We start from the raw sequence: 27,444 nt of genomic DNA on the forward strand, positions 1-27,444 counted from the left end.
CCCACCCCCGGCCGCAGGCTGCCTGCGTCCTGTTCACTGCGCGCTGGCCCTGGCACAGACAGGCTGGGGCGGGGCAGGTCCGACTGGTTTTAATGGGGGCAGCGAGTCGCAGTGGGGCCCCACAGAGCCAGCCCCGTGCCCTGGCCCAGCCAGAACGTCTCTACAAAGCCGGTCTGCGGCCCGCCTCCTCGCAGATCCCACCATTGGCTGCGTGGGCAGGGCGGGGCCGGAGCCCCCACACCAGGTCTCTGAGCTGCTTCACATTGTGGGGGGGGCACCCCGTGTGTCCCAGGGCCGGCTGACGAGCGGGGCGCCTCGCGCCTACAGGAAGCCGGGGAAGGCCAGCTGCAGCAGCAGGACCGTGGCCACCACCAGGCCAGCACACAGCAGGAGCAGCAGCCAGACGGGGAAGCTGCCTGTGGGAGGAAAGGGCACAGCTCAGGGGCAGCCGGAGTCAGGGGCTGGCCAGGGCAGGACCCACCCCCGGGCCCGGGGCACGTACGGCGGGGGGGCAGCAGGTGCAGCTTGCAGCGACTGTCCACGGCCACGCTGAGCAGGGCGGCCTCGTTCTTCGCCAGCAGCTCCCGGCCCCGCGGGCTCTCGGGCAGGAAGGCCACGTCCGTCACCACGATGCCATGCGCCTCCCGCACGTAGTACAGCCTCTGCGGGGGGGCGGGTCACGGGCACCGCCTCTGGCAGCCGCCAGGGCCCTGCCCAGCCCAGGGGCGCCCCAGGGATCCACCTGCCCCACACCCCCTCTCTGGGGACCCAGCAAGGGAGCCTGGCACGAAGAACCCCCCCACACCCGACCCAGAGAGCCCCCTCCCACAGCTCCTGCCCTGGGGGCCCAGCCCCGACCAGGGAACCCCCTTCCCCACAGCCCCACATGAAGAGCCCCCTTCTACACCCTCAGCCCTGGGAGCCTGGCCCAGAGAGCCCCCTTCCCTACCCAGCCCCATGGGCCCGGCCCCGCCCCAGGGACCCCCCCCCTTCCCCACCCTGCCCTGGGGACCCCCCTTCCCAGCCCCACCCCAGGGACCCCCCTTTCCGGCCCGCCCTGGGGGCCCAGCCCTGCCCAGGGACCCCCCTTTCCGGCTCCGCCCTGGGGGCCCAGCCCTGCCCAGGGACCCCCCTTTCCGGCCCCGCCCTGGGGGCCCAGCCCTGCCCGGGGACCCCCCTTCCCCACCCTGCCCTGGGGGCCCGGCCTCAGAGCCAGTTACCTGCAGCGAGAAGGCGACGTGGATGGCGACCGAGCCCGTCACTGTGCCCAGCCCCAGAAACGTGCCCGAGTCACTGGTGGGACAGACAGCACCAAGCAGCTGGTCAGACACACGGACAGCACGGCCCCCCCACCCCCTCTCGCCCCCCCGCAGCCTGGGCCCCTCACCTGACGGAGAGGCAGGACACGACCTCGGCCCCGCAGGGCTGGCTGAGCAGCGGCAGGAAGCTCTTGCCGTCCCACTTGGTGAGGTAGCAGGGTGGGGGGCGCCGCCCGCGCTTGTGGGGCACCTGCACCGTGTAGAGCCGCAGCGCCTCCGCCTGGTCCGGCACCGCCCCGAACCTGCACCGGAGCCTGTCAGCCCTGCCCCGGTCCCCCCGCCCCCCCCATCAGCCCAGCCCCAGGGCCGCGCCTGCCCCGGTCCCCCCGCCCTCCCCATCAGCCCAGCCCCGCGCCTGCCCCGTCCCCCCGCCCTCCCCATCAGCCCAGCCCCGCGCCTGCCCCGGTCCCCCCGCCCTCCCCATCAGCCCAGCCCCGCGCCTGCCCCGTCCCCCCTCCCTCCCCATCAGCCCAGCCCCGCGCCTGCCCCGTCCCCCCTCCCTCCCCATCAGCCCAGCCCCGCGCCTGCCCCGTCCCCCCACCCTCCCCATCAGCCCAGCCCCGCGCCTGCCCCGTCCCCTCTCCATCCCCATCAGCCCAGCCCCGCGCCTGCCCCAGTCCCCCCGCCCCCCTCCCTCCCCATCAGCCCAGCCCTGGGCCCACACCTGCCCCAATCCCCCTGCCCCCCTCCCTCCCCATCAGCCCAGCCCCAGGCCCACGCCTGCCCCGCAGTTCCCCCTCCCTCCCCCCATCAGCCTCACGCCCGCCTCAGCCCAGCCCCAGGCCCACCCCGCAGTCCCCCCACCCCCCATCAGCCCAGCCCAAGGCCCCATGCCTGCCCCACCCCCAATTCCCCCCTCAGCCCAGGCCCCACCCCTACGCCAGCCCAGGGCCCATGCCCGCCTCACTCCTAGCCCTCCCCCCAACCAAGCTCCTGGCAGCCACCCTGCAGCCCAGCCCTGCCCCCGGGCCCTACCTGCAGGCCTGGTAGCGGTAGGTCTTGTCGGGGACGCCCGGCACGTTCTCGTCCCAGTGCAGCTGCAGCACCAGCTGGTCCTTCTGCCACACGCAGCACCGGAAATCCCGGCCCGCCGTCACCACCTGCCAGGCGCAGCGTGAGACTCGCCCCGCCCCGGGAGAGCAGGGCCCCGGCCCCCATGAGTGCTAACTTAGCCTCAGTTTCTCCCAGTCTGTCCAAGCTGACTCCCTCCTCTCCTGTCTGAGGCACGGAGCTCCCTGCCCGCCGTGGGACACCTTCCCGGAAAGGGGGCAGGACTGGGGCTGGCTGTGAGCCAATCGTCCCAACCCCCCACCCAAGGCTCCCTCTGGCCTCGGCCCCCACCCCCCGGCGCACGCGGGGGGCCCCCGGCGCTGGCTCAGCTGCTCACCTTGTTGTCCGGGCCCAGCGCAATGTCTTCGATCTCCCCGTCGTGTGCTTTGAATTCCAGCAGCTTCTTCATGCTGGGGAACTGAGAGACCCGGGCTCAGGTGCTAGGCCGGGCCAAACCCCCCACAGCCTCCCCTGCCCTGCCCCTACTAATCCCTAGCACCCCTCATGCACGCGCACCAACCCTGTCCCCGGTCCCTCCCCTCCCCCCTGCTAGGGACGGGCGAGACTGGGACGCACTTAGCCCTGAAATCGCAGCGTTAGTTATTAACCACACCAGGGAGCCTTGTCAGCCCCTGGCCAGTCCTGTTTGAAGCCTCACTGGTTTCCTGAAGCAGTGAGTTCCACAGGCTAACTATCACCAGGCAAAAAGTACTTCCTGCATCAGCTCTGATTTCTAGCCACTTCTAGGCACCATTGGTAGCTGCTGCTTGGTGCTGCCAGTCCTGGAATCCACCTGAGTGGCCCAAGAGACAAATATGGGCCACAAAGAGCAGCTAGCAGGAGACAAGAAGGGGCAGCAGCGTTCCCTAAGGGTGTCAGAAGCAGGCAGCCTGTGACACAGTCGGCGGGGCCACAGGAGGAGCACTCGGGAAGGCCCAGCCGTGGCAGAGGGACTCCCACACCTGAGCCAGCCCTGCCGGGTGACAGTTCTGCAGAGCCGGCCCAGATGGAGGGGTTGGGAACACACAGACACACCCTGCCCCTAAGTCACAGGATGATCCCACGTGCAGCCAAGAGTTCTCAGCCAACTGCACGGAACCGCAAAGCTGCTGGCGCACCTCGGGAAGACGGGACGAGAACTAACGAGACACCGATCCTTACAGAGGGCTCCAGAGTGATCCTGGCAATTCCATCAGTACCAGGCAAACTGGCTGGAACTAGAGTCAAGGACAGAACTGCCGGACACATGGACGAACAGAATTTGTTGGGGAAAAGTCAACGGGGTTTCTGTAAAGGGCAATCCTGCCTCATCGATCTGCTGAAGTTCTTCGAGGGGGTCAGCACACGGGGACAAGGGGGATCCAGTGGTTACAGTGCACTTAGATTTCCAGAAAGCCGTTGACAAGGTCCCTCACCAAAGGCTCTTAAGCAAAGTAAGTTTTCATGGGATCAGAGGGAAGGTGCCCTAGTGGCTTGCTCACTGGTTAGAAGACAGGGAGAGAGGTAACTAGTGGGGTCCCCAGGTGTCCGTACTGGGCCCAAACCAATTCAACACATTCATGAATGACCTGGACGGGTACGCAGCGAGGTGGCAGAAAAGAGCTCACTGCGGCGAAGTGCCAAGCCCAGAGCAGAGAGCTGGAAAAGGGCCTCAGAACCGGGTGACTGGGCAAGGAGAAGGCAGGGAATACTCCACGCCGATGAACGCAGAGTGGCGCGCGCCGGACACATCCCATTTAGACAGAGTGGGGCGTCCCTGGGACCGCTCCCTGAAAACACCCACCACGTGCGCCGCCGCGGCCAAGCAGGGAACAGCCCGGTGAGCATCGTTAGGAAAGGGGGGCGAGCGAGACAGAGAAATCACGCCATGGAACGCCCGCCTGGCCGCCCCATCGCTGGCAGGGCGCGTGGGCACTGGGAGGAGGACAGAGAAGGGCAGCGGAACGGGGTCACGAGGGACGTGCCCGGCGTGGGAAGGGCGCCGACGGGGGACTCGCCGGAGGGCTCTGCGGCCAGGCCGGGGATGGGGAAGGCAGGTGAGGAAGGTGGTGGCTCGTGGCACCACCAGTCAGCAGCAGGAAGCGTCACGCCCTGTCCAAACGCTCACCCAGTGGGGATACGCAGCTACCCAGGGCAGCAGGCTCTGCTCCCGGGGCCCACAGCGCACCCGGGCTGGGCCAGGCCGGCTCCTACCTCCCAGACTCTGAGGAAGCCGTCGGCGCCGCCCGTGGCCAGCAGCGAGTGGTCTGCGCTGACGCACACGGCCTTCTGCAGCGCCTCGGGGCTGAAATCCGTCTGGACGCTGCACAGAGTCTCCACCGCCACCGCGCCCGTCTCGCTCCTCGTGTCGCCCTCGCCCTTCTCAGATGGGCCGGGGCCCTTCCGCTTCCGCAGCCCCTTCTCCGCTTCGCCTGGCACGCACGGAGCAACGTCAGCCCCGCCGCCGGCAGCACCCCACGGGGCCCTATCTGCACCCTGGGGCTGGCATAGCAGGGACCTCCCCCTGCAGCCAACAGCTTCCCCCTCCACAGCACCCTCTGTGGGGGAGGCCAGCACAGAGCAGCTGGGAGCTGCCCCCCAGACAGCACCCCGCTCCTCACAGCGCCCCCTGCTGGGAGAGCCCAGGGCCGCAATCGCCAGGAGCTCCTCTCCACCAGCACCCCGCTTCCCACAGCGCCCCCTGCTGGGAGAGCCCAGGGCTGCAATCGCCAGGAGCTCCTCTCCACCAGCACCCCGCTCCTCACAGCGCCCCCTGCTGGGAGAGCCCAGGGCTGCAATCGCCAGGAGCTCCTCTCCACCAGCACCCCGCTCCTCACAGCGCCCCCTGCTGGGAGAGCCCAGGGCTGCAATCGCCAGGAGCTCCTCTCCACCAGCACCCCGCTTCCCACAGCGCCCCCTGCTGGGAGAGCCCAGGGCTGCAATCGCCAGGAGCTCCTCTCCACCAGCACCCCGCTTCCCACAGCGCCCCCTGCTGGGAGAGCCCAGGGCTGCAATCGCCAGGAGCTCCTCTCCACCAGCACCCCGCTCCTCACAGCGCCCCCTGCTGGGAGAGCCCAGGGCTGCAATCGCCAGGAGCTCCTCTCCACCAGCACCCCGCTTCCCACAGCGCCCCCTGCTGGGAGAGCCCAGGGCTGCAATCGCCAGGAGCTCCTCTCCACCAGCACCCCGCTCCTCACAGCGCCCCCTGCTGGGAGAGCCCAGGGCTGCAATCGCCAGGAGCTCCTCTCCACCAGCACCCCGCCTCCCACAGCGCCCCCTGCTGGGAGAGCCCAGGGCTGCAATGGCCAGGAGCTCCTCTCCACCAGCACCCCGCTTCCCACAGCGCCCCCTGCTGGGAGAGCCCAGGGCTGCAATCGCCAGGAGCTCCTCTCCACCAGCACCCCGCTTCCCACAGCGCCCCCTGCTGGGAGAGCCCAGGGCTGCAATGGCCAGGAGCTCCTCTCCACCAGCACCCCGCTTCCCACAGCGCCCCCTGCTGGGAGAGCCCAGGGCTGCAATCGCCAGGAGCTCCTCTCCACCAGCACCCCGCTCCTCACAGCGCCCCCTGCTGGGAGAGCCCAGGGCTGCAATCGCCAGGAGCTCCTCTCCACCAGCACCCCGCTTCCCACAGCGCCCCCTGCTGGGAGAGCCCAGGGCTGCAATCGCCAGGAGCTCCTCTCCACCAGCACCCTGCTCCTCACAGCGCCCCCTGCTGGGAGAGCCCAGGGCTGCAATCGCCAGGAGCTCCTCTCCACCAGCACCCCGCTTCCCACAGCGCCCCCTGCTGGGAGAGCCCAGGGCTGCAATCGCCAGGAGCTCCTCTCCACCAGCACCCCGCTCCTCACAGCGCCCCCTGCTGGGAGAGCCCAGGGCTGCAATCGCCAGGAGCTCCTCTCCACCAGCACCCCGCTCCTCACAGCGCCCCCTGCTGGGAGAGCCCAGGGCTGCAATCGCCAGGAGCTCCTCTCCACCAGCACCCCGCTCCTCACAGCGCCCCCTGCTGGGAGAGCCCAGGGCTGCAATCGCCAGGAGCTCCTCTCCACCAGCACCCCGCTTCCCACAGCGCCCCCTGCTGGGAGAGCCCAGGGCTGCAATCGCCAGGAGCTCCTCTCCACCAGCACCCCGCTTCCCACAGCGCCCCCTGCTGGGAGAGCCCAGGGCTGCAATCGCCAGGAGCTCCTCTCCACCAGCACCCCGCTCCTCACAGCGCCCCCTGCTGGGAGAGCCCAGGGCTGCAATCGCCAGGAGCTCCTCTCCACCAGCACCCCGCTCCTCACAGCGTCCCCTGCTGGGAGAGCCCAGGGCTGCAATCGCCAGGAGCTCCTCTCCACCAGCACCCCGCTCCTCACAGCGCCCCCTGCTGGGGAGTCCATGACACAGCAACTGGGAGCGCCCCCAGCCAGGGCCCCACCCTTCCTCACGGCACCCGCGGCCTAGGTGCTGCCAACGCCTGCCCCTGGACTCCGATCCTGTGGCTGTGCTGGCGCCGGGGGCTGCGCGTCTCACCGGCTTTGCTGGGGGCGTTGCTGCAGCTTTTCTCCTCAGGGCCCTGCAGGCGGAAGCGGAGAATGTGGCAGCTGGCGTCCTGCCCCGCCGCAATGACGTCGCCAGCCAGTGCCATGCTCATGGTGGCCCGGGTCTCGGTGTCGTGGGAGTGCAGCAGCGAGGCGCTGAGCTGGCCCTCCACCTGCTCCAGCTGGAGGAAATGCTGCAGCGAGAAGAGGGAGACCGGCACAGGGCCATCAGAGACGGGATGGGGCAGAGGAGCCTGGAGACACGTTGGGCTGGGAGCCCCAACGCACAAACCCAAGGGAGGCTCTCCAGAGCCCTGCCAACCTGGAGCCTGCAGCTCGTTTCGCTGCCTATGGAATGCAGATACCAGGATTATACCCGCACAGGCTCTAGCGCCGTCCCCGAGCCCCGGCACGCCAGCAGCACCCGCACCAGCTCTAGCGCCGCCCCCGAGCCCCAGCACGCCAGCAGCACCCGCACCAGCTCTAGCGCCGCCCCCGAGCCCCAGCACGCCAGCAGCACCTGCACAGGCTCTAGCGCCGTCCCCGAGCCCCGGCACGCCAGCAGCACCCGCACAGGCTCTAGCGCCGTCCCCGAGCCCCGGCGCGCCAGCAGCACCCACACAGGCTCTAGCGCCGCCCCCGAGCCCCAGCACGCCAGCAGCACCCGCACCAGCTCTAGCGCCGCCCCCGAGCCCCAGCACGCCAGCAGCACCCGCACCAGCTCTAGCGCCGCCCCCGAGCCCCAGCACGCCAGCAGCACCTGCACAGGCTCTAGCGCCGTCCCCGAGCCCCGGCACGCCAGCAGCACCCGCACAGGCTCTAGCGCCGTCCCCGAGCCCCGGCGCGCCAGCAGCACCCACACAGGCTCTAGCACCGTCCCCGAGTCTCGGCGCGCCAGCAGCACCCGCACAGGCTCTAGCGCTGTCCCCAAGCCCTGGCGCGCCAGCAGCACCCACACAGGCTCTAGCACCGTCCCCGAGCCCCAGCGCGCCAGCAGCACTCGCACAGGCTCTAGCGCCATCCCCGAGCCCCGGCGCGCCAGCAGCACTCGCACAGGCTCTAGCGCCATCCCCGAGCCCCGGCGCGCCAGCAGCACTCGCACAGGCTCTAGCGCCATCCCCGAGCCCCGGCGCGCCAGCAGCACCCACACAGGCTCTAGCACCGTCCCCGAGCCCCAGCGCGCCAGCAGCACTCGCACAGGCTCTAGCGCCATCCCCGAGCCCCGGCGCGCCAGCAGCACTCGCACAGGCTCTAGCGCCGTCCCCGAGCCCCAGCGCGCCAGCAGCACTCGCACAGGCTCTAGCACCGTCCCCGAGCCTCGGCGCGCCAGCAGCACCCGCACAGGCTCGCCGGGGGCCACAACAGCCCAGATTGGGGTGAGACTGCAGGACCCATGGAGCTCAGCTGGTGCCCCTGCCCTGCCCCCCCCTCAAGCCCCGCAGCTGCCCCAGGTTCCGCCAGACCCCTCACTGCCCCGCCCCCCCGCGCACCCCCAGGCCCCTCAGTGCCCCGCCCCCCCGTGCACCCCCAGACCCCTCACTGCCCCGCCCCCCAGCTCCCCCGTGCACCCCAGACCCCTCACTGCCCCGCCCCCCGCGCACCCCCAGACCCCTCACTGCCCCGCCCCCCAGCTCCCCCGTGCACCCCGAGACCCCTCACTGCCCCGCCCCCCCGCGCACCCCCAGACCCCTCAGTGCCCCGCCCCCCCGCGCACCCCCAGGCTCCTCACTGCCCCGCCCCCCCGCGCCTCCCCAGCCCCCCCCCCGCCCCGCCCCCCCGCGCCTCCCCAGCCCCCCCCCCGCCCCGCCCCCCCCGCGCCTCCCCAGCCCCCCCCCGCCCCGCCCCGCCCCCCCCGCGCCTCCCCAGCCCCCGCCCCGCCCCCCCCGCGCCTCCCCAGCCCCCGCCCCGCCCCCCCCGCGCCTCCCCAGCCCCGCACCAGCCCGTTGCGGACTCCGGTCCGAGCCGCGCCGCCGCCGCCCGCCGCCAGGGCCAGCCCGCGCGGGTGCAGCTGCAGCGCGTAGAGCGGGAACGGGGCCCGGTAGAGCTCGAGCGGCCGGCGGGGCCCCATGGCGGCCTGGGGGGGGCTCCCGGACACCCCGACGCCCACTGCGCCTGCGCGGAGCGGCCCGAACACGTCAGCACTGCGGGGCCGGGGTCACGTGATGCCCGGCGCCATCTTTGTGCGGGGCGCCTCGTAGCCTCGGGCCCGGCGGAGCCTTAAAGGGGCCGCGTCCCGCGCGAGACCGACCTGCAGGGCCCCCCCCCCGGGGCCCCTCCCCGCGTCCCTCCCCGCGGGACCCCGCCCCCCCAGGGACCCCTCCCCGCGTCCCTCCCCGTGGGCCCCCGCCCCCCCGTGGCCCCCATTGGTCCTGCTCCCTGTGCCGCACCCCGTGACCCCCAGATCCTCTCCCTGCGCCTCGCCCCTGCCCCAGGGGCTCCCCAGGGCCCCCCCTTTCCCAGAGCCAGCCCCCGCCCCCCACCACACCCGGCAGACTAAGGGCCCATCCAGCCCAGTGTCCCGTGAGCAGTGACCCGGCCCCTGCCGCCCGCAGGCCTGGCCGTCCCCCGGCAGGGAGTTCCGCAGGCTAACAGCCATGACATCGCTCCTCTGGGATGTTTAACGCCTGCTGCCGGCTCCCAGCTCCCCTGGTTCTGGGCTCTGGGAAGGACTTAACACTTTGTTCACCTTCCGCGGCCGCACTAGCCCTGAGTTTCTAGATTCCCATGCACCCGGGGGGGCGCTGGCCTCGGACTGTCGGCAGCTGGTCCTAGCTCCTAGGCCTGCACTGTCCTAACCTGTGGCCAGGCCCGTGGCGGAGGGAGGGGTCCTCTTCTGCTCCGCCTCATGTCTCTGCTTTGTGCTCCTGGCTACGGGGTGTGTGGTGTAGCCGGCCCTGGCAGCCCCTGGCCTCACAGAACAGCCCTTGAGCCCCTCCACCGGCAACCCCCCACCCCCCGCTCTTCATAGAACATCCCCTGATCCTCCCCCCCACTGGCACCTCCACTCGCCAGCCCGGCTCCTCATACATCCCCTAGGCCGCCTGCTGCCCCCCGCCAGTCCCCCTTCACAGAATGCCCCCTAGGGACCCCCCTCCAGAACCCCTGTCACCAGCGGGGGGGGGGGTCTTGGTCCCCAGGGACACGGGGCAGCACAGACTGGTCAGCACAGGGACCAGAGGCAGCCAGGACAGCCCAGCTTGGGGGGAGAGGCCCCGTCCCCTCCTTGCCCCCCAAGCCAGCCCAGACTCACACACCCAGCACCCTGCCCAGCCCCATGGCAGCCCCGCCCCCTCCTCTCTCCAGCTTGCCAGGCAAAAGGGGTCCCCTGGTCACACCCCCGAGGCCAAGGTGACAGCCTGGCCTAGTGTGAACGGGCTGGGCAGCCTGGGGCACCTCCCTCCGTGAAAGTCGCACCCAGAACTCCCATGGCACAGCGCCCAGGGAAACTGAGGCACACACCTGGGGTTACACAACACAACCAGTGAACAGAGTGAACCCAATCCCCACTTCATCACCCCCTCCCGCCAGCACCCCCCCCTCACAGAACAGCCCCTGGGCTCCCCTGCCAGCACCCCCCACACCTGCTCCTCACCAGACTTCTGCAGGGGTCCCTGCCCCCCCAAGGCCTTGGCCCCTCCTGCGGCTGCTCCCTCCCCTGCCCCGGCCAGCGCCCCCCTCCTCCGGCTGCTCCCTCCCCTGCCCTGGCCAGCGCCCCCCTCCTCCGGCTGCTCCCTCCCCTGCCCCGGCCAGCGCCCCCCTCCTCCGGCTGCTCCCTCCCCTGCCCTGGCCAGCGCCCCCCTCCTCCGGCTGCTCCCTCCCCTGCCCTGGCCAGCGCCCCCCTCCTCCGGCTGCCCCCTCCCCTGCCCCGGCCAGCGCCCCCCTCCTCCAGCTGCTCCCTCCCCTGCCCCGGCCAGCGCCCCCCTCCTCCAGCTGCTCCCTCCCCTGCCCCGGCCAGCGCCCCCCTCCTCCAGCTGCTCCCTCCCCTGCCCCGGCCAGCGCCCCCCTCCTCCGGCTGCTCCCTCCCCTGCCCCGGCCAGCGCCCCCCTCCTCCAGCTGCTCCCTCCCCTGCCCCGGCCAGCGCCCCCCTCCTCCGGCTGCTCCCTCCCCTGCCCTGGCCAGCGCCCCCCTCCTCCGGCTGCTCCCTCCCCTGCCCCGGCCAGCGCCCCCCTCCTCCGGCTGCTCCCTCCCCTGCCCCGGCCAGTGCCCCCCTCCTCCGGCTGCTCCCTCCCCTGCCCCGGCCAGCGCCCCCCCTCCTCCGGCTGCTCCCTCCCCTGCCCCGGCCAGCGCCCCCCTCCTCCGGCTGCTCCCTCCCCTGCCCCGGCCAGCGCCCCCCTCCTCCGGCTGCTCCCTCCCCTGCCCCGGCCAGCGCCCCCCTCCTCCGGCTGCTCCCTCCCCTGCCCCGGCCAGCGCCCCCCTCCTCCGGCTGCTCCCTCCCCTGCCCCGGCCAGCGCCCCCCTCCTCCGGCTGCTCCCTCCCCTGCCCCGGCCAGCGCCCCCCTCCTCCGGCTGCTCCCTCCCCTGCCCCGGCCAGCGCCCCCCTCCTCCGGCTGCTCCCTCCCCTGCCCCGGCCAGCGCCCCCCTCCTCCGGCTGCTCCCTCCCCTGCCCCGGCCAGCGCCCCCCTCCTCCGGCTGCTCCCTCCCCTGCCCCGGCCAGCGCCCCCCTCCTCCGGCTGCTCCCTCCCCTGCCCCGGCCAGTGCCCCCCCTCCTCCGGCTGCTCCCTCCCCTGCCCCGGCCAGCGCCCCCCCTCCTCCGGCTGTTTCCTCCCCACCCCTGGCCAGCGCCCCCCTCCTCCGGCTGCTCCCTCCCCTGCCCCGGCCAGCGCCCCCCCTCCTCCGGCTGTTTCCTCCCCACCCCTGGCCAGCGCCCCCCTCCTCCAGCTACTTCTTCCTCCTGCCCCGGACAGCGCCCCCGTTCTCCGGCTGCTCCCTCCCCCCGCCCCAGCCTTCACCCCCCCCTCCTCCAGCTACTCCCTCCCCCACTGGCCAGCGCCCCCCTCCTCCGGCTGCTCCCTCCCTTTCCCTCTGCCACCTCCCCCTTCCTCCAGTTGCTCCCTCCTACTTCTCCTTGACCTCTGGGCTGGCAGCCCTGGGCCCTTGGCTCCATCGTCCACCCTGCTCCCCTTGGCCACCCAGCTCGGCCTCCTCTCAGGCAGCCCCTGCGCCCCTCACCCCCAACGGGCGGCCTGGGGCGGGCTCCAGCCTGTCGTGCTCCCCGGCTGTGTGCGGGGGCAGGGCCTGGGCCCCAGGAGGGGGCTTGGGGCTCCGTGCTGCCCTCCCGGCCCTTTGATCAGTGCCCCGGCGCGGAGCCGAGCCCCCTGCCGGGCACCCAGGGGCTGAGCGGGGCGTGGGATGGGCGGCCTGGGCCCCTCTAGCCCCTGAGCCCAGCCCCCCTGGATCCCCGAGGGGCAGGGACCCGGCGCCAACCTGCCGCTCCCATGCAGCAGGGCTCTGGCCTGGGCTGCCCCGGGGCGCCCTGCCCTGCCCTGCGGAGAGCGAGCTCCCTGGCCCAGCTGCTGGGAGAGCCAGAGGGAGGCTCCGCAGCCGGGGGGTGGGGGCTGGGGAGCGTGGGCTGCTCGCCCAGAGCGGGCTGGGCGCAGGAACGGGCTGCAGCGTCTCCCTCCGCATCCCAGGCGCAGATAAGGCGCGAGCGGCGCCCCCGGGACCGGCAGGACCCCCCCTCGGCCGAGGGAGACGCCTGGGCAGCGCAGCCTCCCCACCCTGCCGCGGGGGATAGCCGGCCCAGCAGCGCCGTGGGCTGGGCATGGCGGAGGGCGCCTTTGCCAGGGGGCGTGGGGAGCCGAGGGCTGGCCGGAGACCGGAGACCGGCATCCCCAGGCCAGCCACTGCTCCGGGCGGCAGGAGCAGCCCACGCACGCCGGAGCTGTCCCGGGGCTGCCAGAGAGCAAGCCGGCGAGAGGCGGGCGGCAGCCAGGGGGCCAGCAGCCCACCCCCCCTGGGCCGCAGCGCGAGGGGCAGCCTCCCAACCCCAGGCAGGGTAAGGGCCGGAGGGGGAGGGGAAGCTGGGACAAGCAGGGAGCGCTGTGTGGGGCAGGGCACTGGCTGTGGAGACCCCCCGTTGCCCCAGCCCCTCCCAGCACAGGGCGTGAGGGCGCAGGGCACGGCCCTGTGGGGGGACCCCCCTGTTACTCCAGCCCCTCCCAGCAGGGGGCTTGAGGGGGCAGGGCACGGCCCTGTGGGGACCCCCCGTTACCCCAGCCCCTCCCAGCAGGGGGCGTAAGGGCCCAGGGCACGGCCCTGTGGGGACCCCCCCGTTACCCCAGTCCCTCCCAGCAGGGGGCGTAAGGGCCCAGGGCACGGCCCTGTGGGGACCCCCCCGTTACCCCAGTCCCTCCCAGCAGGGGGCGTAAGGGCCCAGGGCACGGCCCTGTGGGGACCCCCCGTTACCCCAGCCCCTCCCAGCAGGGGGCGTAGGGCGCAGGGCACTGGCTGTGGGGACCCCCCGTTACCCCAGCCCCTCCCAGCAGGGGGCGTAGGGCGCAGGGCACTGGCTGTGGGGACCCCCGTTACCCCAGCCCCTCCCAGCAGGGGGCGTAGGGCGCAGGGCACTGGCTGTGGGGACCCCGTTACCCCAGCCCCTCCCAGCAGGGGGCGTAGGGCGCAGGGCACTGGCTGTGGGGACCCCGTTACCCCAGCCCCTCCCAGCAGGGGGCGTGAGGGCGCAGGGCACTGGCTGTGGGGACCCCGTTACCCCAGCCCCTCCCAGCAGGGGGCGTAGGGCGCAGGGCACTGGCTGTGGGGACCCCCGTTACCCCAGTCCCTCCCAGCAGGGGGCGTAGGGCGCAGGGCACTGGCTGTGGGGACCCCCGTTACCCCAGTCCCTCCCAGCAGGGGGCGTAGGGCGCAGGGCACTGGCTGTGGGGACCCCCGTTACCCCAGCCCCTCCCAGCAGGGGGCGTAGGGCGCAGGGCACTGGCTGTGGGGACCCCGTTACCCCAGTCCCTCCCAGCAGGGGGCGTAGGGCGCAGGGCACTGGCTGTGGGGACCCCGTTACCCCAGTCCCTCCCAGCAGGGGGCGTAGGGCGCAGGGCACTGGCTGTGGGGACCCCCGTTACCCCAGTCCCTCCCAGCAGGGGGCGTAGGGCGCAGGGCACTGGCTGTGGGGACCCCCGTTACCCCAGTCCCTCCCAGCAGGGGGCGTAGGGCGCAGGGCACTGGCTGTGGGGACCCCCGTTACCCCAGCCCCTCCCAGCAGGGGGCGTAGGGCGCAGGGCACTGGCTGTGGGGACCCCCGTTACCCCAGCCCCTCCCAGCAGGGGGCGTAGGGCGCAGGGCACTGGCTGTGGGGACCCCGTTACCCCAGTCCCTCCCAGCAGGGGGCGTAGGGCGCAGGGCACTGGCTGTGGGGACCCCGTTACCCCAGTCCCTCCCAGCAGGGGGCGTAGGGCGCAGGGCACTGGCTGTGGGGACCCCCGTTACCCCAGTCCCTCCCAGCAGGGGGCGTAGGGCGCAGGGCACTGGCTGTGGGGACCCCCGTTACCCCAGCCCCTCCCAGCAGGGGGCGTAGGGCGCAGGGCACTGGCTGTGGGGACCCCGTTACCCCAGTCCCTCCCAGCAGGGGGCGTAGGGCGCAGGGCACTGGCTGTGGGGACCCCGTTACCCCAGCCCCTCCCAGCAGGGGGCGTAGGGCGCAGGGCACTGGCTGTGGGGACCCCCGTTACCCCAGCCCCTCCCAGCAGGGGGCGTAGGGCGCAGGGCACTGGCTGTGGGGACCCCCGTTACCCCAGTCCCTCCCAGCAGGGGGCGTAGGGCGCAGGGCACTGGCTGTGGGGACCCCGTTACCCCAGTCCCTCCCAGCAGGGGGCGTAGGGCGCAGGGCACTGGCTGTGGGGACCCCCGTTACCCCAGTCCCTCCCAGCAGGGGGCGTAGGGCGCAGGGCACTGGCTGTGGGGACCCCCGTTACCCCAGCCCCTCCCAGCAGGGGGCGTAGGGCGCAGGGCACTGGCTGTGGGGACCCCGTTACCCCAGTCCCTCCCAGCAGGGGGCGTAGGGCGCAGGGCACTGGCTGTGGGGACCCCGTTACCCCAGCCCCTCCCAGCAGGGGGCGTAGGGCGCAGGGCACTGGCTGTGGGGACCCCCGTTACCCCAGCCCCTCCCAGCAGGGGGCGTAGGGCGCAGGGCACTGGCTGTGGGGACCCCCGTTACCCCAGTCCCTCCCAGCAGGGGGCGTAGGGCGCAGGGCACTGGCTGTGAGGACCCCGTTACCCAGCCCCTCCCAGCAGGGGGCGTAGGGCGCAGGGCACTGGCTGTGAGGACCCCGTTACCCAGCCCCTCCCAGCAGGGGGCGTAGGGCGCAGGGCACTGGCTGTGGGGACCCCGTTACCCAGCCCCTCCCAGCAGGGGGCGTAGGGCGCAGGGCACTGGCTGTGGGGACCCCGTTACCCCAGCCCCTCCCAGCAGGGGGCATAGGGCGCAGGGCACTGGCTGTGGGGACCCCGTTACCCAGTCCCTCCCAGCAGGGGGCGTAGGGCGCAGGGCACTGGCTGTGGGGACCCCGTTACTCCAGCCCCTCCCAGCAGGGGGCGTAGGGCGCAGGGCACTGGCTGTGGGGACCCCGTTACCCAGCCCCTCCCAGCAGGGGGCGTAGGGCGCAGGGCACTGGCTGTGGGGACCCCGTTACCCCAGTCCCTCCCAGCAGGGGGCGTAGGGCGCAGGGCACTGGCTGTGGGGACCCCGTTACTCCAGCCCCTCCCAGCAGGGGGCGTAGGGCGCAGGGCACTGGCTGTGGGGACCCCGTTACCCAGCCCCTCCCAGCAGGGGGCGTAGGGCGCAGGGCACTGGCTGTGGGGACCCCGTTACCCAGCCCCTCCCAGCAGGGGGCGTAGGGCGCAGGGCACTGGCTGTGGGGACCCCGTTACCCAGCCCCTCCCAGCAGGGGGCGTAGGCGCAGGGCACTGGCTGTGGGGACCCCCGTTACCCCAGTCCCTCCCAGCAGGGGGCGTAGGGCGCAGGGCACTGGCTGTGGGGACCCCGTTACTCCAGCCCCTCCCAGCAGGGGGCGTAGGGCGCAGGGCACTGGCTGTGGGGACCCCGTTACCCAGCCCCTCCCAGCAGGGGGCGTAGGCGCAGGGCACTGGCTGTGGGGACCCCCGTTACCCCAGTCCCTCCCAGCAGGGGGCGTAGGGCGCAGGGCACTGGCTGTGGGGACCCCGTTACTCCAGCCCCTCCCAGCAGGGGGCGTAGGGCGCAGGGCACTGGCTGTGGGGACCCCGTTACCCCAGCCCCTCCCAGCAGGGGGCGTAGGGCGCAGGGCACTGGCTGTGAGGACCCCGTTACCCAGCCCCTCCCAGCAGGGGGCGTAGGGCGCAGGGCACTGGCTGTGGGGACCCTGTTACCCAGCCCCTCCCAGCAGGGGGCGTAGGGCGCAGGGCACTGGCTGTGGGGACCCCGTTACCCAGCGGGTGCCTTAGCGATACTACAGCAGGGGAACGGGCCCGTGTACGTTGCGCTCCCTACACGCCGGGCCATGGCCTCTCGGCGGGATCTTGGCGGCTGGCGGCCGGGTGGCCGGGGCGAAGGCGGGAGCCCGAGGGAGGGACGGGGCAGGGCTGCTGGCCCCCAGCCGAGGCAGAGCCCTGCGTACGCCGCAGAGAGGCAGGGCAGCGCCGCAGCCTGGGGAACTCCCTGCCACCAGGCCCGGGGCCACGCGCCCAGCAGGCTGCAGACGGGCTGGAGGTTTGCGTGGGAACGGAGCCAGGCTGCAGGGACCGGCCTGCTCGCCGCGCCGGGGGGGGAAGGGGCAGTGACTGCCGGGCTCCAGGGAGCCGTTTCTCGGCACAGAGCAGGGCAGGGGGGCGAATGCTCAGGCCTGTGGCCTCTGGCTCCGGCCTGCCTCCCACATCGGCCTTATCAGGCGCCAGGCGCTCGGGCTGACCCGGCCAAGCAGCTGTCGGCATCGCCCCGGAGCGTCCCCGGCTCTCCTGTGCTCAGAGACCCAGCATTGGGGGGGGGGTCTCCAGGCCCAGGCGTGGCCGTGGCTTGTGGGGGAGGGTGTCCGGGCCCAGGCGTGGCCGTGGCGTGTGGGGGAGGGTGTCCGGGCCCAGGTGTGGCCGTGGTGTGTGGAGGAGGGTGTCCTGGCCCAGGCGTGGCCGTGGCGTGTGGGGGAGGGTGTCCGTGCCCAGGCGTGGCCGTGGCTTGTGGGGGAGGGTGTCCGGGCCCAGGCGTGTCCATGGCGTGTGGGGGAGGGTCTCTGGGCTCCAGTGTGGCTGTGGCGTGTGGGGGAGGGTCTCCGGGCCCAGGCGTGGCCGTGGCGTGTGGGGAAGGGTGTCCGGGCCCAGGCGTGGCCGTGGCGTGTGGGGGAGGGTCTCTGGGCTCCAGTGTGGCTGTGGCGTGTGGGGGAGGGTCTCCAGGCTCAGGCGTGGCCGTGGCGTGTGGGGGAAGGTGTCTGGGCCCAGGCATGGCCGTGGCGTGTGGGGGAGGGTATCCGGACCCAGGCGTGGCCGTGGCATGTGGGGGAGGGTCTCCAGGCCCAGGCGTGGCCGTGGCGTGTGGGGGAGGGTGTCTGGGCCCAGGCGTGGCCGTGGCGTGTGGGGAGGGTGTCCGGGCCCAGGCGTGGCCGTGGCGTGTGGGGGAGGGTCTCCAGGCCCAGGCGTGGCCGTGGCGTGTGGGGGTGGGTGTCCGGGCCCAGGCGTGGCCATGGCGTGTGGGGGAGGGTGTCTGGGCCCAGGCGTGGCCGTGGCGTGTGGGGGAGGGTGTCCGGGCCCAGGCGTGGCCGTGGCGTGTGGGGGAGGGTGTCCGGGCCCAGGCGTGGCCGTGGCGTGTGGGGGAGGGTGTCCGGCCCAGGCGTGGCCGTGGCATGTGGGGGAGGGTGTCCGGGCCCAGGCGTGGCCGTGGCGTGTGGGGGAGGGTGTCCGGGCCCAGGCGTGTCCGTGGCGTGTGGGGGAGGGTGTCCGGGCCCAGGCGTGGCCGTGGCGTGTGGGGGAGGGTGTCCGGGCCCAGGCGTGGCCGTGGCGTGTGGGGGAGGGTGTCCGGGCCCAGGCGTGGCCGTGGCGTGTGGGGAGGGTGTCCGGGCCCAGGCGTGGCCGTGGCGTGTGGGGGAGGGTGTCCGGCCCAGGCGTGGCCGTGGCATGTGGGGGAGGGTGTCCGGGCCCAGGCGTGGCCGTGGCGTGTGGGGGAGGGTGTCCGGGCCCAGGCGAGGCCGTGGCGTGTGGGGGAGGGTGTCCGAGCCCAGGCGAGGCCGTGGCATGTGGGGGAGGGTGTCCAGGCCCAGGCGTGGCCGTGGGGAGTGCGGCGGGCTCTCCAGGCTTAGTGCGGGCCGTGGCGGTGCCCGCTCACCCCGGGGCGCTGGGGCTTAGCACTGTCTCTCCCCCCAGGGCCGTGGCAGCTGCGGGGAGCCTCACGGAGGCGCAGGGAGGCTGTGCCCTGCCAACGCGGCCCGGGAGCGCAGCCGGGTGCGGACCCTGCGCCAGGCCTTCCTGGCCCTGCAGGCGGCGCTGCCCACGGTGCCACCCGACACCAAGCTCTCCAAGCTGGACGTGCTCGTGCTGGCCACCAGCTACATCGCCCACCTGAGCCACACGCTGCACCCGGGCCAGGCGCCGGCGAGGGGCCCCCGCTTCCTGCACCCCATGAAGGTACCGGGCCGGGCTCCAGGGCCCCGGTGCCCGCTCCCTCGCCAGGGCGGTGGGCACTGCCCCATCGCCGACGCCCGGGGGCTGCCGCGGGGCACAAGGGGCGGGCAGCTGATCCCAGGAGGGGGCTGGGGCAGCCGCAGGGAAAGCCGGGTCCCTGGGGGAACAGGGCAGCGGGGCTGGAGGAGCGGGAGCAGCGGGAGGGGGGGCGGGGGGGGCCCCTGACCCAGCGGGGGGCGCAGAGCCAGGAGGCCCCCCAGATTGGGGTCCCCGCCTGAGCCCCACTTGTCCTGTGGGCTCCAGGCCACCGCAGCCCCGGCTCTGCCCCCAGCCAGCCGGCGGCTGAGCCCTCGTGCGCCGTGTCTTGCAGAAGTGGCCCATGCGGGCCCGTCTCTACGCTGGAGCCTGGGCCGCGGACGCTGCGGATGCTCCGGCCACTCCCAGCCGCGGGACGTGGAGGGGCCGTGAGGGGAGCAGCCCGGGGGCCGGCGGAACAGCCCCGTGACACCGCCCAGCCTGCAGCTCACCCCCCGGCTCCGGGCGCGGATCCAGGGGGGAGACTCAGCCCACAACCGGCCCAGCCAGCCGCCTGCGCCCCCCCAAAGGACCCGGGGTCTGCTCGGCCGCACCTGCTCCTCTCTGATCCCCGCAGCCGCAGCCCCAGCCTGGGCCCACAGGTGTGCACCTGGCTGGCACTGCCTCTCCCACTGGCTCTAGCTCCCCAGGGCTTCCCTGTGTCCCCGGACCGCTGCCAGTGCCTGGCACGAGCACCCTATGGCTTGGGGGGGCAGGAGACGGGTGAGCCCAGGCCGGCCAGGGGACAGGGGACGGGTGAGCCCAGGCCGGCCAGGGGACAGGGGACGGGTGAGCCCAGGCCGGCCAGGGGACAGGGGACGGGTGAGCCCAGGCTGGCCAGGGGGGCAGGGGACGGGTGAGCCCAGGCCAGCCAGTGGACAGGGGATGGGTGAGCCCAGGCCGGCCAGGGGACAGGGGAAGGGTGAGCCCAGGCCGGCCAGGGGACAGGGGACGGGTGAGCCCAGGCCGGCCAGGGGACAGGGGATGGGTGAGCCCAGGCCAGCCAGTGGACAGGGGACGGGTGAGCCCAGGCTGGCCAGGGGGGCAGGGGACGGGTGAGCCCAGGCCAGCCAGAGGACAGGGGACGGGCGAGCCCAGGCTGGCCAGGGGACGGGCGAGCCCAGGCCGGCCAGGGGACAGGGGATGGGTGAGCCCAGGCCGGCCAGGGGACAGGGGATGGGTGAGCCCAGGCCGGCCAGGGGACAGGGGATGGGTGAGCCCAGGCCGGCCAGGGGACAGGGGACGGGCGAGCCCGGAGGAAAGGGAAAGCGACGGGTGAGGGGGAAATGCTGCCACAGGGCAGCCCGGCTGGGCAGAGGCCAGAGAGCGGGAGGGAGCCACGTCCCCGCGGGCCCTGCCCAGCCTGTTCCGGGGTCGCCGGTCCCCTGACCAGCCCGTGCTGGGCGAGCCGGGGTGGCCGGGCAGGGATCCGGGTGCGGGGCCGTTCCCAGCGCCGCAGGCTGCAGCCTGGGCGGGGTGACGGGGCGCAGGGAGACGAGCCAGGAGCCCCTCGCCCGGTGCCGGGCCCTGCTGTGGACGGGCCCAGAGCCCCGCCAACGTCTCCCCCGGGCGCCCCAGCTGGGGTCGAATTTGCTGCCCCTCAGGCTGAGCGAGGCCCTGCCCCCCCCAGCATCGGGGGCCTTTTGCCTCGGGCCCTTGGGGGCCCACGCCTGTGCTGGGTGGTGCCGGAGCTAATGCCCCGAGCCCTGCCCAGCAGCAGGGGCCTTTCTCCAGGCGCTGGGGACATTAAAGCTTCCTACAGGGAGCCTCCCCGCCCCCAGCCCTCCCCGCCCCCGCGTCCGGCCTGGGGGGCGGTCGTACCCCGGGAGTCGCATGTAGGCGGGGGGGACGGCAGCCAGTGCCATGGGTGGGCAGGCCGGGGTGGGCAGCGCTGGCTGGGTTTGCCGAAGGCCAGTTCCCGTTTCACGGCTGGGCGCTGCCTTGGTGGCCCCCCCCACGCCAAGCCCTGGCTCGGGACGCACCCGCCCAGGCGCTCGGCCCCTCTGGCGCCCGGCCTGGCTCTGCTCACTCTTGTGCCGGGAGCAGAGCGCGGCGCCGTCCCTGGGGGCAGCTGCCCCTGGCGTCCTTCGCCTGCCGCCGCGAGCACCTGGCCCATGCTCCACGGTGCCGCTGGGTTTGGAGCCAGAGCCTGGAGCCGGGACTCCTGCCTGGAGCCCAGGCCTCCGACGCCCAGGGGCTGCAGCGGGCGTTGGGACCTGCCCGTCGCTCGTCTGCCGAGCCAGCGTTCACCCAGAATCCCTTGGGGCCAGAGCGGGCAGCTGGGGCAGAGCCAGAGCCCCCCAGGTGTGGTTTTGGGGGGTGCCCCTCGGTCCCTGCAGCCCCTGCTCCCACGCCTGGGGCCGGACTCGTGCGACGGCAGAGCCCTGCGATTCTCCGGCCGCGCGGGACTTTCACAGCTCAGAACGGCGCGGGGGTCGGACCTGCCCCGAGTGGGGCCACTGCCCCCCGGACCCTGGCGCCCCTCCTGCCAGCGCTGGCTTGTCCGGGGAGCCTGCCCCTCGGTGAGCCTTGCCGGATACTTGTCCTCCGCAGCGTCCGGTGGCCATGAGTTCCACCGGCTGCGGATGCAGCATGTAACCGAGTCCTGCCCGGCCTCCGCTCCGAATCCCCCTTGGCCCGTCATCGGCCGTCCCCTGGGGCCGGTGCCGTGGGGCTCAGAGAGCTGCCCCCTCTGGGGGCCTGGTTCCCTCGCCTGGTGAACTTCCCTGCTGTGTCCCCCTGGGCAGCCGCAAGCCCCCCAGTCCGTCTGCCCCTGGGAGTGACTATCCACCGCCTCGTACAGCCCAGCACCTGGGCTCTGGCCCCGGGGCTCCCTGGCCCCATGCCGGCCGGGGGGAGCTGGCCCGGCAAGCAGCCGAGGCCTGGTACCGTGGGTGGGAGGGTCTCTGGAGGGAGAGGAGCCAGCGCCCCGCTCCATGGGAAAGAGGCCAGGGCCAAGGCTAGGGCTGTAAATCTGTCCGGCCCCTGGCCGGTGTCCCACTCCCAGCGAGGCGGCCGTCTCCTCCCACAGCTGCTCTGCCGGGGGAGGGGGGCCCGAGGAAACGTCCCCCCGGGCCTGTGGCAGCCGCTGGCCTGTCTCCCCGGCTCCCAGCCAGGCCTCCCAGAGCCGGGGCCCTCGCGGGAGAGGGATGGGGGGCAGCCCGGGCAGCGGGTGTCCATCCATGGGCCGGGCCCCGGGACCGACAGGGCGTCTCTCCACCGCTGCCCTGCGCAAGGTGATCATGCAGGGCGGGGGGGGGGGGGGGCTCCGTGGCCACGCTGCTTGGGGGGGGGGCGGTTGGAGCTGCCGGCTCTGGCAGCTGGAGCCCTCCTAGGGGCCATGGCAATCCCCCAGCCCCGTTTGTGCATGGCCCTGCCCGGGTGACCGACCAGCCAGGCACAGCCAGCCCTGCCGGGTTGCTTGGCACGGGCCCAGGGCTCTCACCCGGGGGGGAGGGGCTGTGAGCCCCGGCCCAGGGAGCCGTGAGTGTTTAAGAGCCCGGGGGTCGCAGGCCGCTGCTTACCTGGGACCCGCTGCCCGACTCCGCGGGGGGCTCGCCGCCAGCGCCCGGTGGGCAAGGGTTAAACGCCCGGGGCCAGCGACCGGCGCTGCCCTTTCCCCACCCTGGGGCTCAGATCCAAGTGTGGAAGGGAGGGTGGCTGCTCGCCCCCGCCACGGGCACGAGGGCGTGACTCACGCGTGAGGAGCCGTGCAATGTGTCAAGCCGTGTAACCGCACTCGGTGCCGGGTGAGGCGGCTGGGGGGGGGGGAGCTCCTTGCAGCTCCAAGGAGGTAACCCTCCGCGGCTGCGCCCCCGCCCTGCCCGAGGCCAGGCTCACCCAGGACTGCTCCCCGGCTCAGCCCCTGGGCCCCCTGCCTTTCGAGCACCCAGCCCCCCAATCCAGCCCCCCAAGGGCTCTGCTCCAGCAGCTACTGCCAGGCTGGGGCCACAGGGAGGGGAGAACAGCTGGAGGGGGCGGGTCTATCCCTGCCCAGCAGAGAACACACTTAAGAGCCATTGATGGACCCAACCTCCAGGACTCTCTCTAGCTCTTTTGAACCCTGTTCGAGTCCTGGCCTTCACCGCGTCCCCTGGCGAGGAGTTCCACAGGTTGGCTGTGCGCTGAGTGAAGAAAAACTTGTTTGTTTTAAACCTGCTCCCTGTTCAGTTCATTGGGTGGCCTCTGGTTCTTCTATTGTGGGAAGAAGTCAATAATTTCCCTTATTCACGTTCTCCACACCCGTCATTTTATCGCCCTCTGTCCTGTCCCCCCTCAGCCTCTTTTCTAAGCTGGCAAGTCCCCGTCTTTTCAATCTCTTCCTAGGGCCCGTTCCAAACCCTCCGCATTTTAGTTGCCCTTTTCCAACACCAAGAGCCCTTTTGCGAGGTGAGGCGATCAGACCTGCACGCAATGTTGGGGGTGTGGGCATCCCGTGTGTGACGTAGTGGGGGGGGCTCTGCTCTGTGACCCGGGTCCCCCTGGGCTGGGCTGTGAGATCCCCACAGACTCACCCACACGTGGATGGGCCCAGACACCCAGTCCCAGCCTGGGCAGGTAACAAGGCTCTTCCTGGGGACGGACAAAGGGAGGGAGGTGGAGACCGACACCTGGCTGGGGGCAGGGCCTGGGAGCTGAGTCACTCTGGGGCTGAGGGGAAGCATGAGGAGAGCAGACTAAGTCCAGGACAGAGGATCCAGGGGCCGGGAACCCCTTTCCCCCGAGAGGAGGAAGGCTCTGCCCTGTCTCCTGCGCTAACATCGACCCCAAGCTAGGCCGTGTCTCTGCGAACCAGTTAACCTGCTCTACTGGCCGTGGATGGGGGTGCAGGGCGGGGGCGCCCCGACGCGCCGTCTCCCCATGGTTTTATATGGAGGCAATAAGATATTCTCCGTCTTATTCTCCATCCCTTTAATGAGTCCTAAAATACTGATTTTTTGACTGGCGCTGCACAAACATGCAGGGGGTGGATGTGTTCAGAGAACCAGGCACAGTGACGCCAAGATCTCTCGCGCGTAGCTCCAGCCAAATGAGCCCCCATCCGATTGTACGGCTCGCTGGGATGATTCCCCGTGTGCATTACTTTACCCTCCTCAGCGCTCAGTTTCATTTGCCAGTTTCTTGCCCCATCACGTAGTTGGGTGAGATCGTTGTGACGCTCATAGACTCATAGACTTTAAGGTCAGAAGGGACCATTATGATCATCTAGTCTGACCCCCTGCACCGTGCAGGCCACAGAATCTCGCCCACCCCTCTTAGAATAATCCTCTCACCTATGTCTCAGATATTGAAGCCTTCCAATACTTTGAAGGCCCCAACATGCAGAGAATCCTTCAGCTGTGATCTGTGCCCAATGCTACAGAGGAAGGCGAAAAACCTCCAGGGCCTCTGCCAATCTACCCTGGAGGAAAATTCCTTCCTGACCCCAAATATGGCGATCAGCTAAACCCTGAGCATGTGGGCAAGACTCACCAGCCAGACACCCAGAAAGTTCCCTATAGCAACTCCTATCATCCCTCCATTGACCTATTTCCAACTGGAAATGAATGGTCAATTAGTTACCAAGATCATGTTATTTCATCCAACCATCCCCTTATCATAGAATCAGAACTGGAAGAGACCTCAGAAGGTCGTCAAGTCCAGCCCTCCGCTCTAGGCAGGACCAATCCCATCTAAATCAACCCGGCCAGGGCTTTGTCAAGCCGAGACTTAAACACCTCTAGGGATGGAGACTCCACTACTTCCCTAGGTAACCCATTCCAATGCTTCACTACCCTCCTAGTAAAATAGTTTTTCCTAATATCCAATCTGGACCTCTCCCACCACAACTTGAGACCATTGCTCCTTGTTCTGCCATCTGTCACTACTGAGAACAGCCTCTCTCCATCCTCTTTGGAACCTCCCTTCAGGAAGTTGAAGGCTGCTATCAAGTCCCCCCTCACTCTTCGCTTCTGCAGACTAAACAGACCCAAGTCCCTCAGCCTCTCCTCATAGGTCATATGCTCCAGCCCCCTAATCATTTTGGTTGCCCTCCGCTGGACCCTCTCCAATGCGTCCGCATCCTTTTTGTAGTGGGGGGCCCAGAACTGGACACAGTACTCCAGATGTGGCCTCACCAAAGCCGAATAAAGGGGAATAATGACATCTCTGGATCTGCTGGCAATGCTCCTCTTAATGCATCCTAATATGCCATTAGCCTTCTTGGCTACAAGGGCACACTGTTGACTCATATCTAGCTTCTCATCCACTGTAACCCCCAGGTCCTTTTCTGCAGAACCACTACTTAACTGGTTAGTCCCCAGCCTGTAACTATGCTTGGGATTCTTCCGTCCCAAGTGCAGGACTCTACACTTGTCTTTGTTGAATCTCATGAGATTTCTAGTGGCCCAATCCTCCAATTTGTCCAAGTCACTCTGGACCCTATCTCTGCCCTTAAGCGTATCTACCTCTCCCCCTAGCTTAGTGTCATCTGCAAACTTGCTGAGGGTGCAATCTATCCCCTCATCCAGGTCATTAATAAAGATATTGAACAAAACCGGTCCTAGAACCGAACCTTGGGGCACTCCACTAGAAACCGACCACCATCCTGACATCGAGCCGTTGATCACTACCCGCTGGGCCCGGCCTTCTAGCCATCTTTCTATCCATCTTACCGTCCATTTATCCAATCCGCATTCCCTTAACTTGCTGGCAAGAATATTGTGGGAGACCGTATCAAAAGCCTTGCTAAAGTCAAGGTATATAACATCCACTGACTTTCCCATGTCCACTGAGCCAGTTACCTCATCATAGAAGCTAATCAGATTGGTCAAGCACGACTTGCCCTTTGTGAATCCATGCTGACTATTCCTGATCACTTTCCTCTCATTCAAGTGTCTCAAAATGGATTCCTTTATGATCCCTTCCATGATTTTTCCAGGAACCGAGGTAAGACTGACCGGCCTATAGTTCCCTGGATCGTCCTTCTTCCCTTTTTTGAAGATGGGCACTACATTTGCCTTTTTCCAATCATCCGGGATTTCGCCCGATCTCCACGACTTTTCAAAGATAATGGCCAAAGGCTCCTCAATGACATTTGCCAACTCCTTCAGTACCCTTGGGTGCATTAAGTCTGGACCCATGGATTTGTGTACGTTTAGTTTTTCTAAATAGTTCCTAACCTGTTCTTTACCCACCAAGGGCTGTCCATCTTCTTCCCATCTTGCGTCGCTTAGCACAGAAGTCCAGGAGCCGACCTTGTCCGTGAATACAGAGGCAAAGAAAGCATTGCCTGTGTACTGCCGTATTGGTTTCCCAACAGATGTCAGGGTGATTAAAGTCCCCCATGAGAACCAGGGCCTGCGATCTGGAAGCTTCGCTCAGTTGTTCGAAGAAAGCCTCATCTACCTCATCCACCTGGTTCGGTGGCCTGTAGCAGACACCAACCACAACATCACTGCTGTTTGCTCCTTTAAACCTGACCCATAGACTTTCAACAAGTTTTTCTCCCTCTTTATACTGGAGTTCAGAGCAATCATAGTGCTCTCTTACATATAGTGCAACTCCTCCTCCTTTTCTCCCCTGCCTATTCTTCCTGAACAATCTATACCCTTCCATGACAGCGCTCCAGTCATGCGAGTCATCCCACCAAGTCTCTGTTATCCCAATTAAATCATATTTCTTGGCCTGGGCCAGGGCCTCCAGTTCTTCCTGCTTGTTGCCCAGGCTTCTCGCATTAGTGTACAAACACTTCAGGTAACCAGTTGATTGCACTATCTTCTCCATTCGAAACTGGGGTCCTCCTTTCTCGCTCCTTGCTCTATGCATTTCTTCCCGGTATCTGACTTTCCCACTCCCCTCAGGGTTTTGGTCACCGTCCCCCGACGAACCTAGTTTAAAGCCCTCCTCACTAGGTTCGCAAGCCTGCCCGCGAAGATGCTCCTTCCTCTCTTCGTTAGGTGGATCCCATCTCTTCCTAACAATCCTTCCGCCCGGAACAGAGTCCCATGGTCGAAGAAACCAAAGCCCTCTCTGCGACACCACCTGCGCAACCACGCATTTACGTCCTCAATTCGACGATCCCTGCCCAGTCCTTTCCCTTCGACGCTCTTCACAGTCGGGTTTGGTCTTAACGATCTTGACCAGTTTGGTGTCATCTGCAGATGTCGCCACCTCCCTGTTCACCCCTTTCTGCAGATCACTGGTAAATATGTTGCATAGGATGGTCCCAGGACAGAGCCTGGAGGACCCCACTAGTTACCTCTCTGCACTCGGAAAACTGACCATTTATTCCGACCCTTTGTTTCCTGTCTTAATAAGTTCTCAGTCCATGAGAGGACCCTCCCTCTTATCCCATGACAACTTACTTTGCTTAAGAGCCTTTGATGAGGGACCTTGTCAAAGGCTTTCTGGAAATCTAAGTACACTCTAGCCACTGGATCCCCCTCGTCCACATGTTTGTTGACCCCCTCAGAGAACTCCAGCAGATTAGTAAGGCAGGATTGCCCTTTACAGAAACCATGTTGACTTTCTCCCAACAAATTATGTTCATCTACGTCTGACAATTTTATTCTTTACTATAATTTCAGCTAATTTGCCCAGTACTGACGCTAGACTTACTGGTCTGTAATTGCCAGTAATAATTCAATATTGGTGTCACATTAGCGATCTTCCAGTCATTGGGTACAGAAGCTGATCTAAAGGATACGTTACAAACCACAGTTAATAGTTCCGCAATCTCCCTTTTGAGTTCTTTCTGAACCCTTGGGTGAATGCCGTCCGGTCCCGGTGATTTGTTACTGTTGAGTTTATCGATTTGTTCCCAAACCTCTGTAGTCCCCTTACTAAAGGTGCCTCTGCTTATTCTCTGGGAAGATCCTGTGTGCAGCAATCTAGCCCCAGAGACTACAATTCCCATGAGCCCTGGAGGAAACCAGGAAG

General features: G+C 69.3%; 2 protein-coding genes across 2 annotated transcripts; one reads left to right on the forward strand and one right to left on the reverse strand.

Annotated features, from left to right (window-relative positions):
* Nucleotides 1–73: 73 nt before the first annotated feature.
* On the reverse strand, nucleotides 74–8,976 carry PREB (prolactin regulatory element binding). The gene is made up of 9 exons (XM_075914505.2): nucleotides 8,799–8,976; nucleotides 6,855–7,056; nucleotides 4,563–4,780; nucleotides 2,707–2,787; nucleotides 2,295–2,419; nucleotides 1,388–1,561; nucleotides 1,221–1,293; nucleotides 503–662; nucleotides 74–416 (listed from the first exon to the last, which is right to left on the reverse strand). The coding sequence occupies exons 1-9, from the start codon at nucleotides 8,928–8,930 to the stop codon at nucleotides 322–324; spliced, it is 1,260 nt and encodes a 419-aa protein (XP_075770620.1). The 5' UTR covers nucleotides 8,931–8,976; the 3' UTR covers nucleotides 74–321.
* A 2,946-nt stretch (nucleotides 8,977–11,922) lies between these two features.
* Nucleotides 11,923–23,413, forward strand: TCF23 (transcription factor 23). Its single transcript, XM_075914520.2, has 3 exons — nucleotides 11,923–12,856; nucleotides 18,193–18,453; nucleotides 18,821–23,413. Exons 1-3 carry the CDS (start codon nucleotides 12,623–12,625, stop codon nucleotides 18,953–18,955), a joined length of 630 nt encoding a protein of 209 aa, XP_075770635.2. The 5' UTR covers nucleotides 11,923–12,622; the 3' UTR covers nucleotides 18,956–23,413.
* Nucleotides 23,414–27,444: the final 4,031 nt, after the last annotated feature.

The sequence above is a fragment of the Pelodiscus sinensis genome, chromosome 3, assembly GCF_052426305.1.
Source record: "Pelodiscus sinensis isolate ZL-2025 chromosome 3, ASM5242630v1, whole genome shotgun sequence".
Lineage (NCBI taxonomy): Eukaryota > Metazoa > Chordata > Testudines > Trionychidae > Pelodiscus > Pelodiscus sinensis.

What these genes read in the sequence shown, in the direction of transcription:
- TCF23 (XM_075914520.2), top strand. Translation starts at nt 12,623, where the DNA reads ATGGCGGAGGGCGCCTTTGCCAGGGGGCGTGGGGAGCCGAGGGCTGGC. An exon ending in GCCTCCCAACCCCAGGCAGG is followed by an intron (nt 12,857 to 18,192) that starts GTAAGGGCCGGA and finishes CTCTCCCCCCAG; the next exon opens with GGCCGTGGCAGCTGCGGGGA. An exon ending in GCTTCCTGCACCCCATGAAG is followed by an intron (nt 18,454 to 18,820) that starts GTACCGGGCCGG and finishes CGTGTCTTGCAG; the next exon opens with AAGTGGCCCATGCGGGCCCG.
- PREB (XM_075914505.2), bottom strand. Translation starts at nt 8,930, where the DNA reads ATGGGGCCCCGCCGGCCGCTCGAGCTCTACCGGGCCCCGTTCCCGCTC. An exon ending in CGCTGGGCCCGGACAACAAG is followed by an intron (nt 2,420 to 2,706) that starts GTGAGCAGCTGA and finishes TGCGCCTGGCAG; the next exon opens with GTGGTGACGGCGGGCCGGGA. An exon ending in GTGTCCTGCCTCTCCGTCAG is followed by an intron (nt 1,294 to 1,387) that starts GTGAGGGGCCCA and finishes CTGTCCCACCAG; the next exon opens with TGACTCGGGCACGTTTCTGG.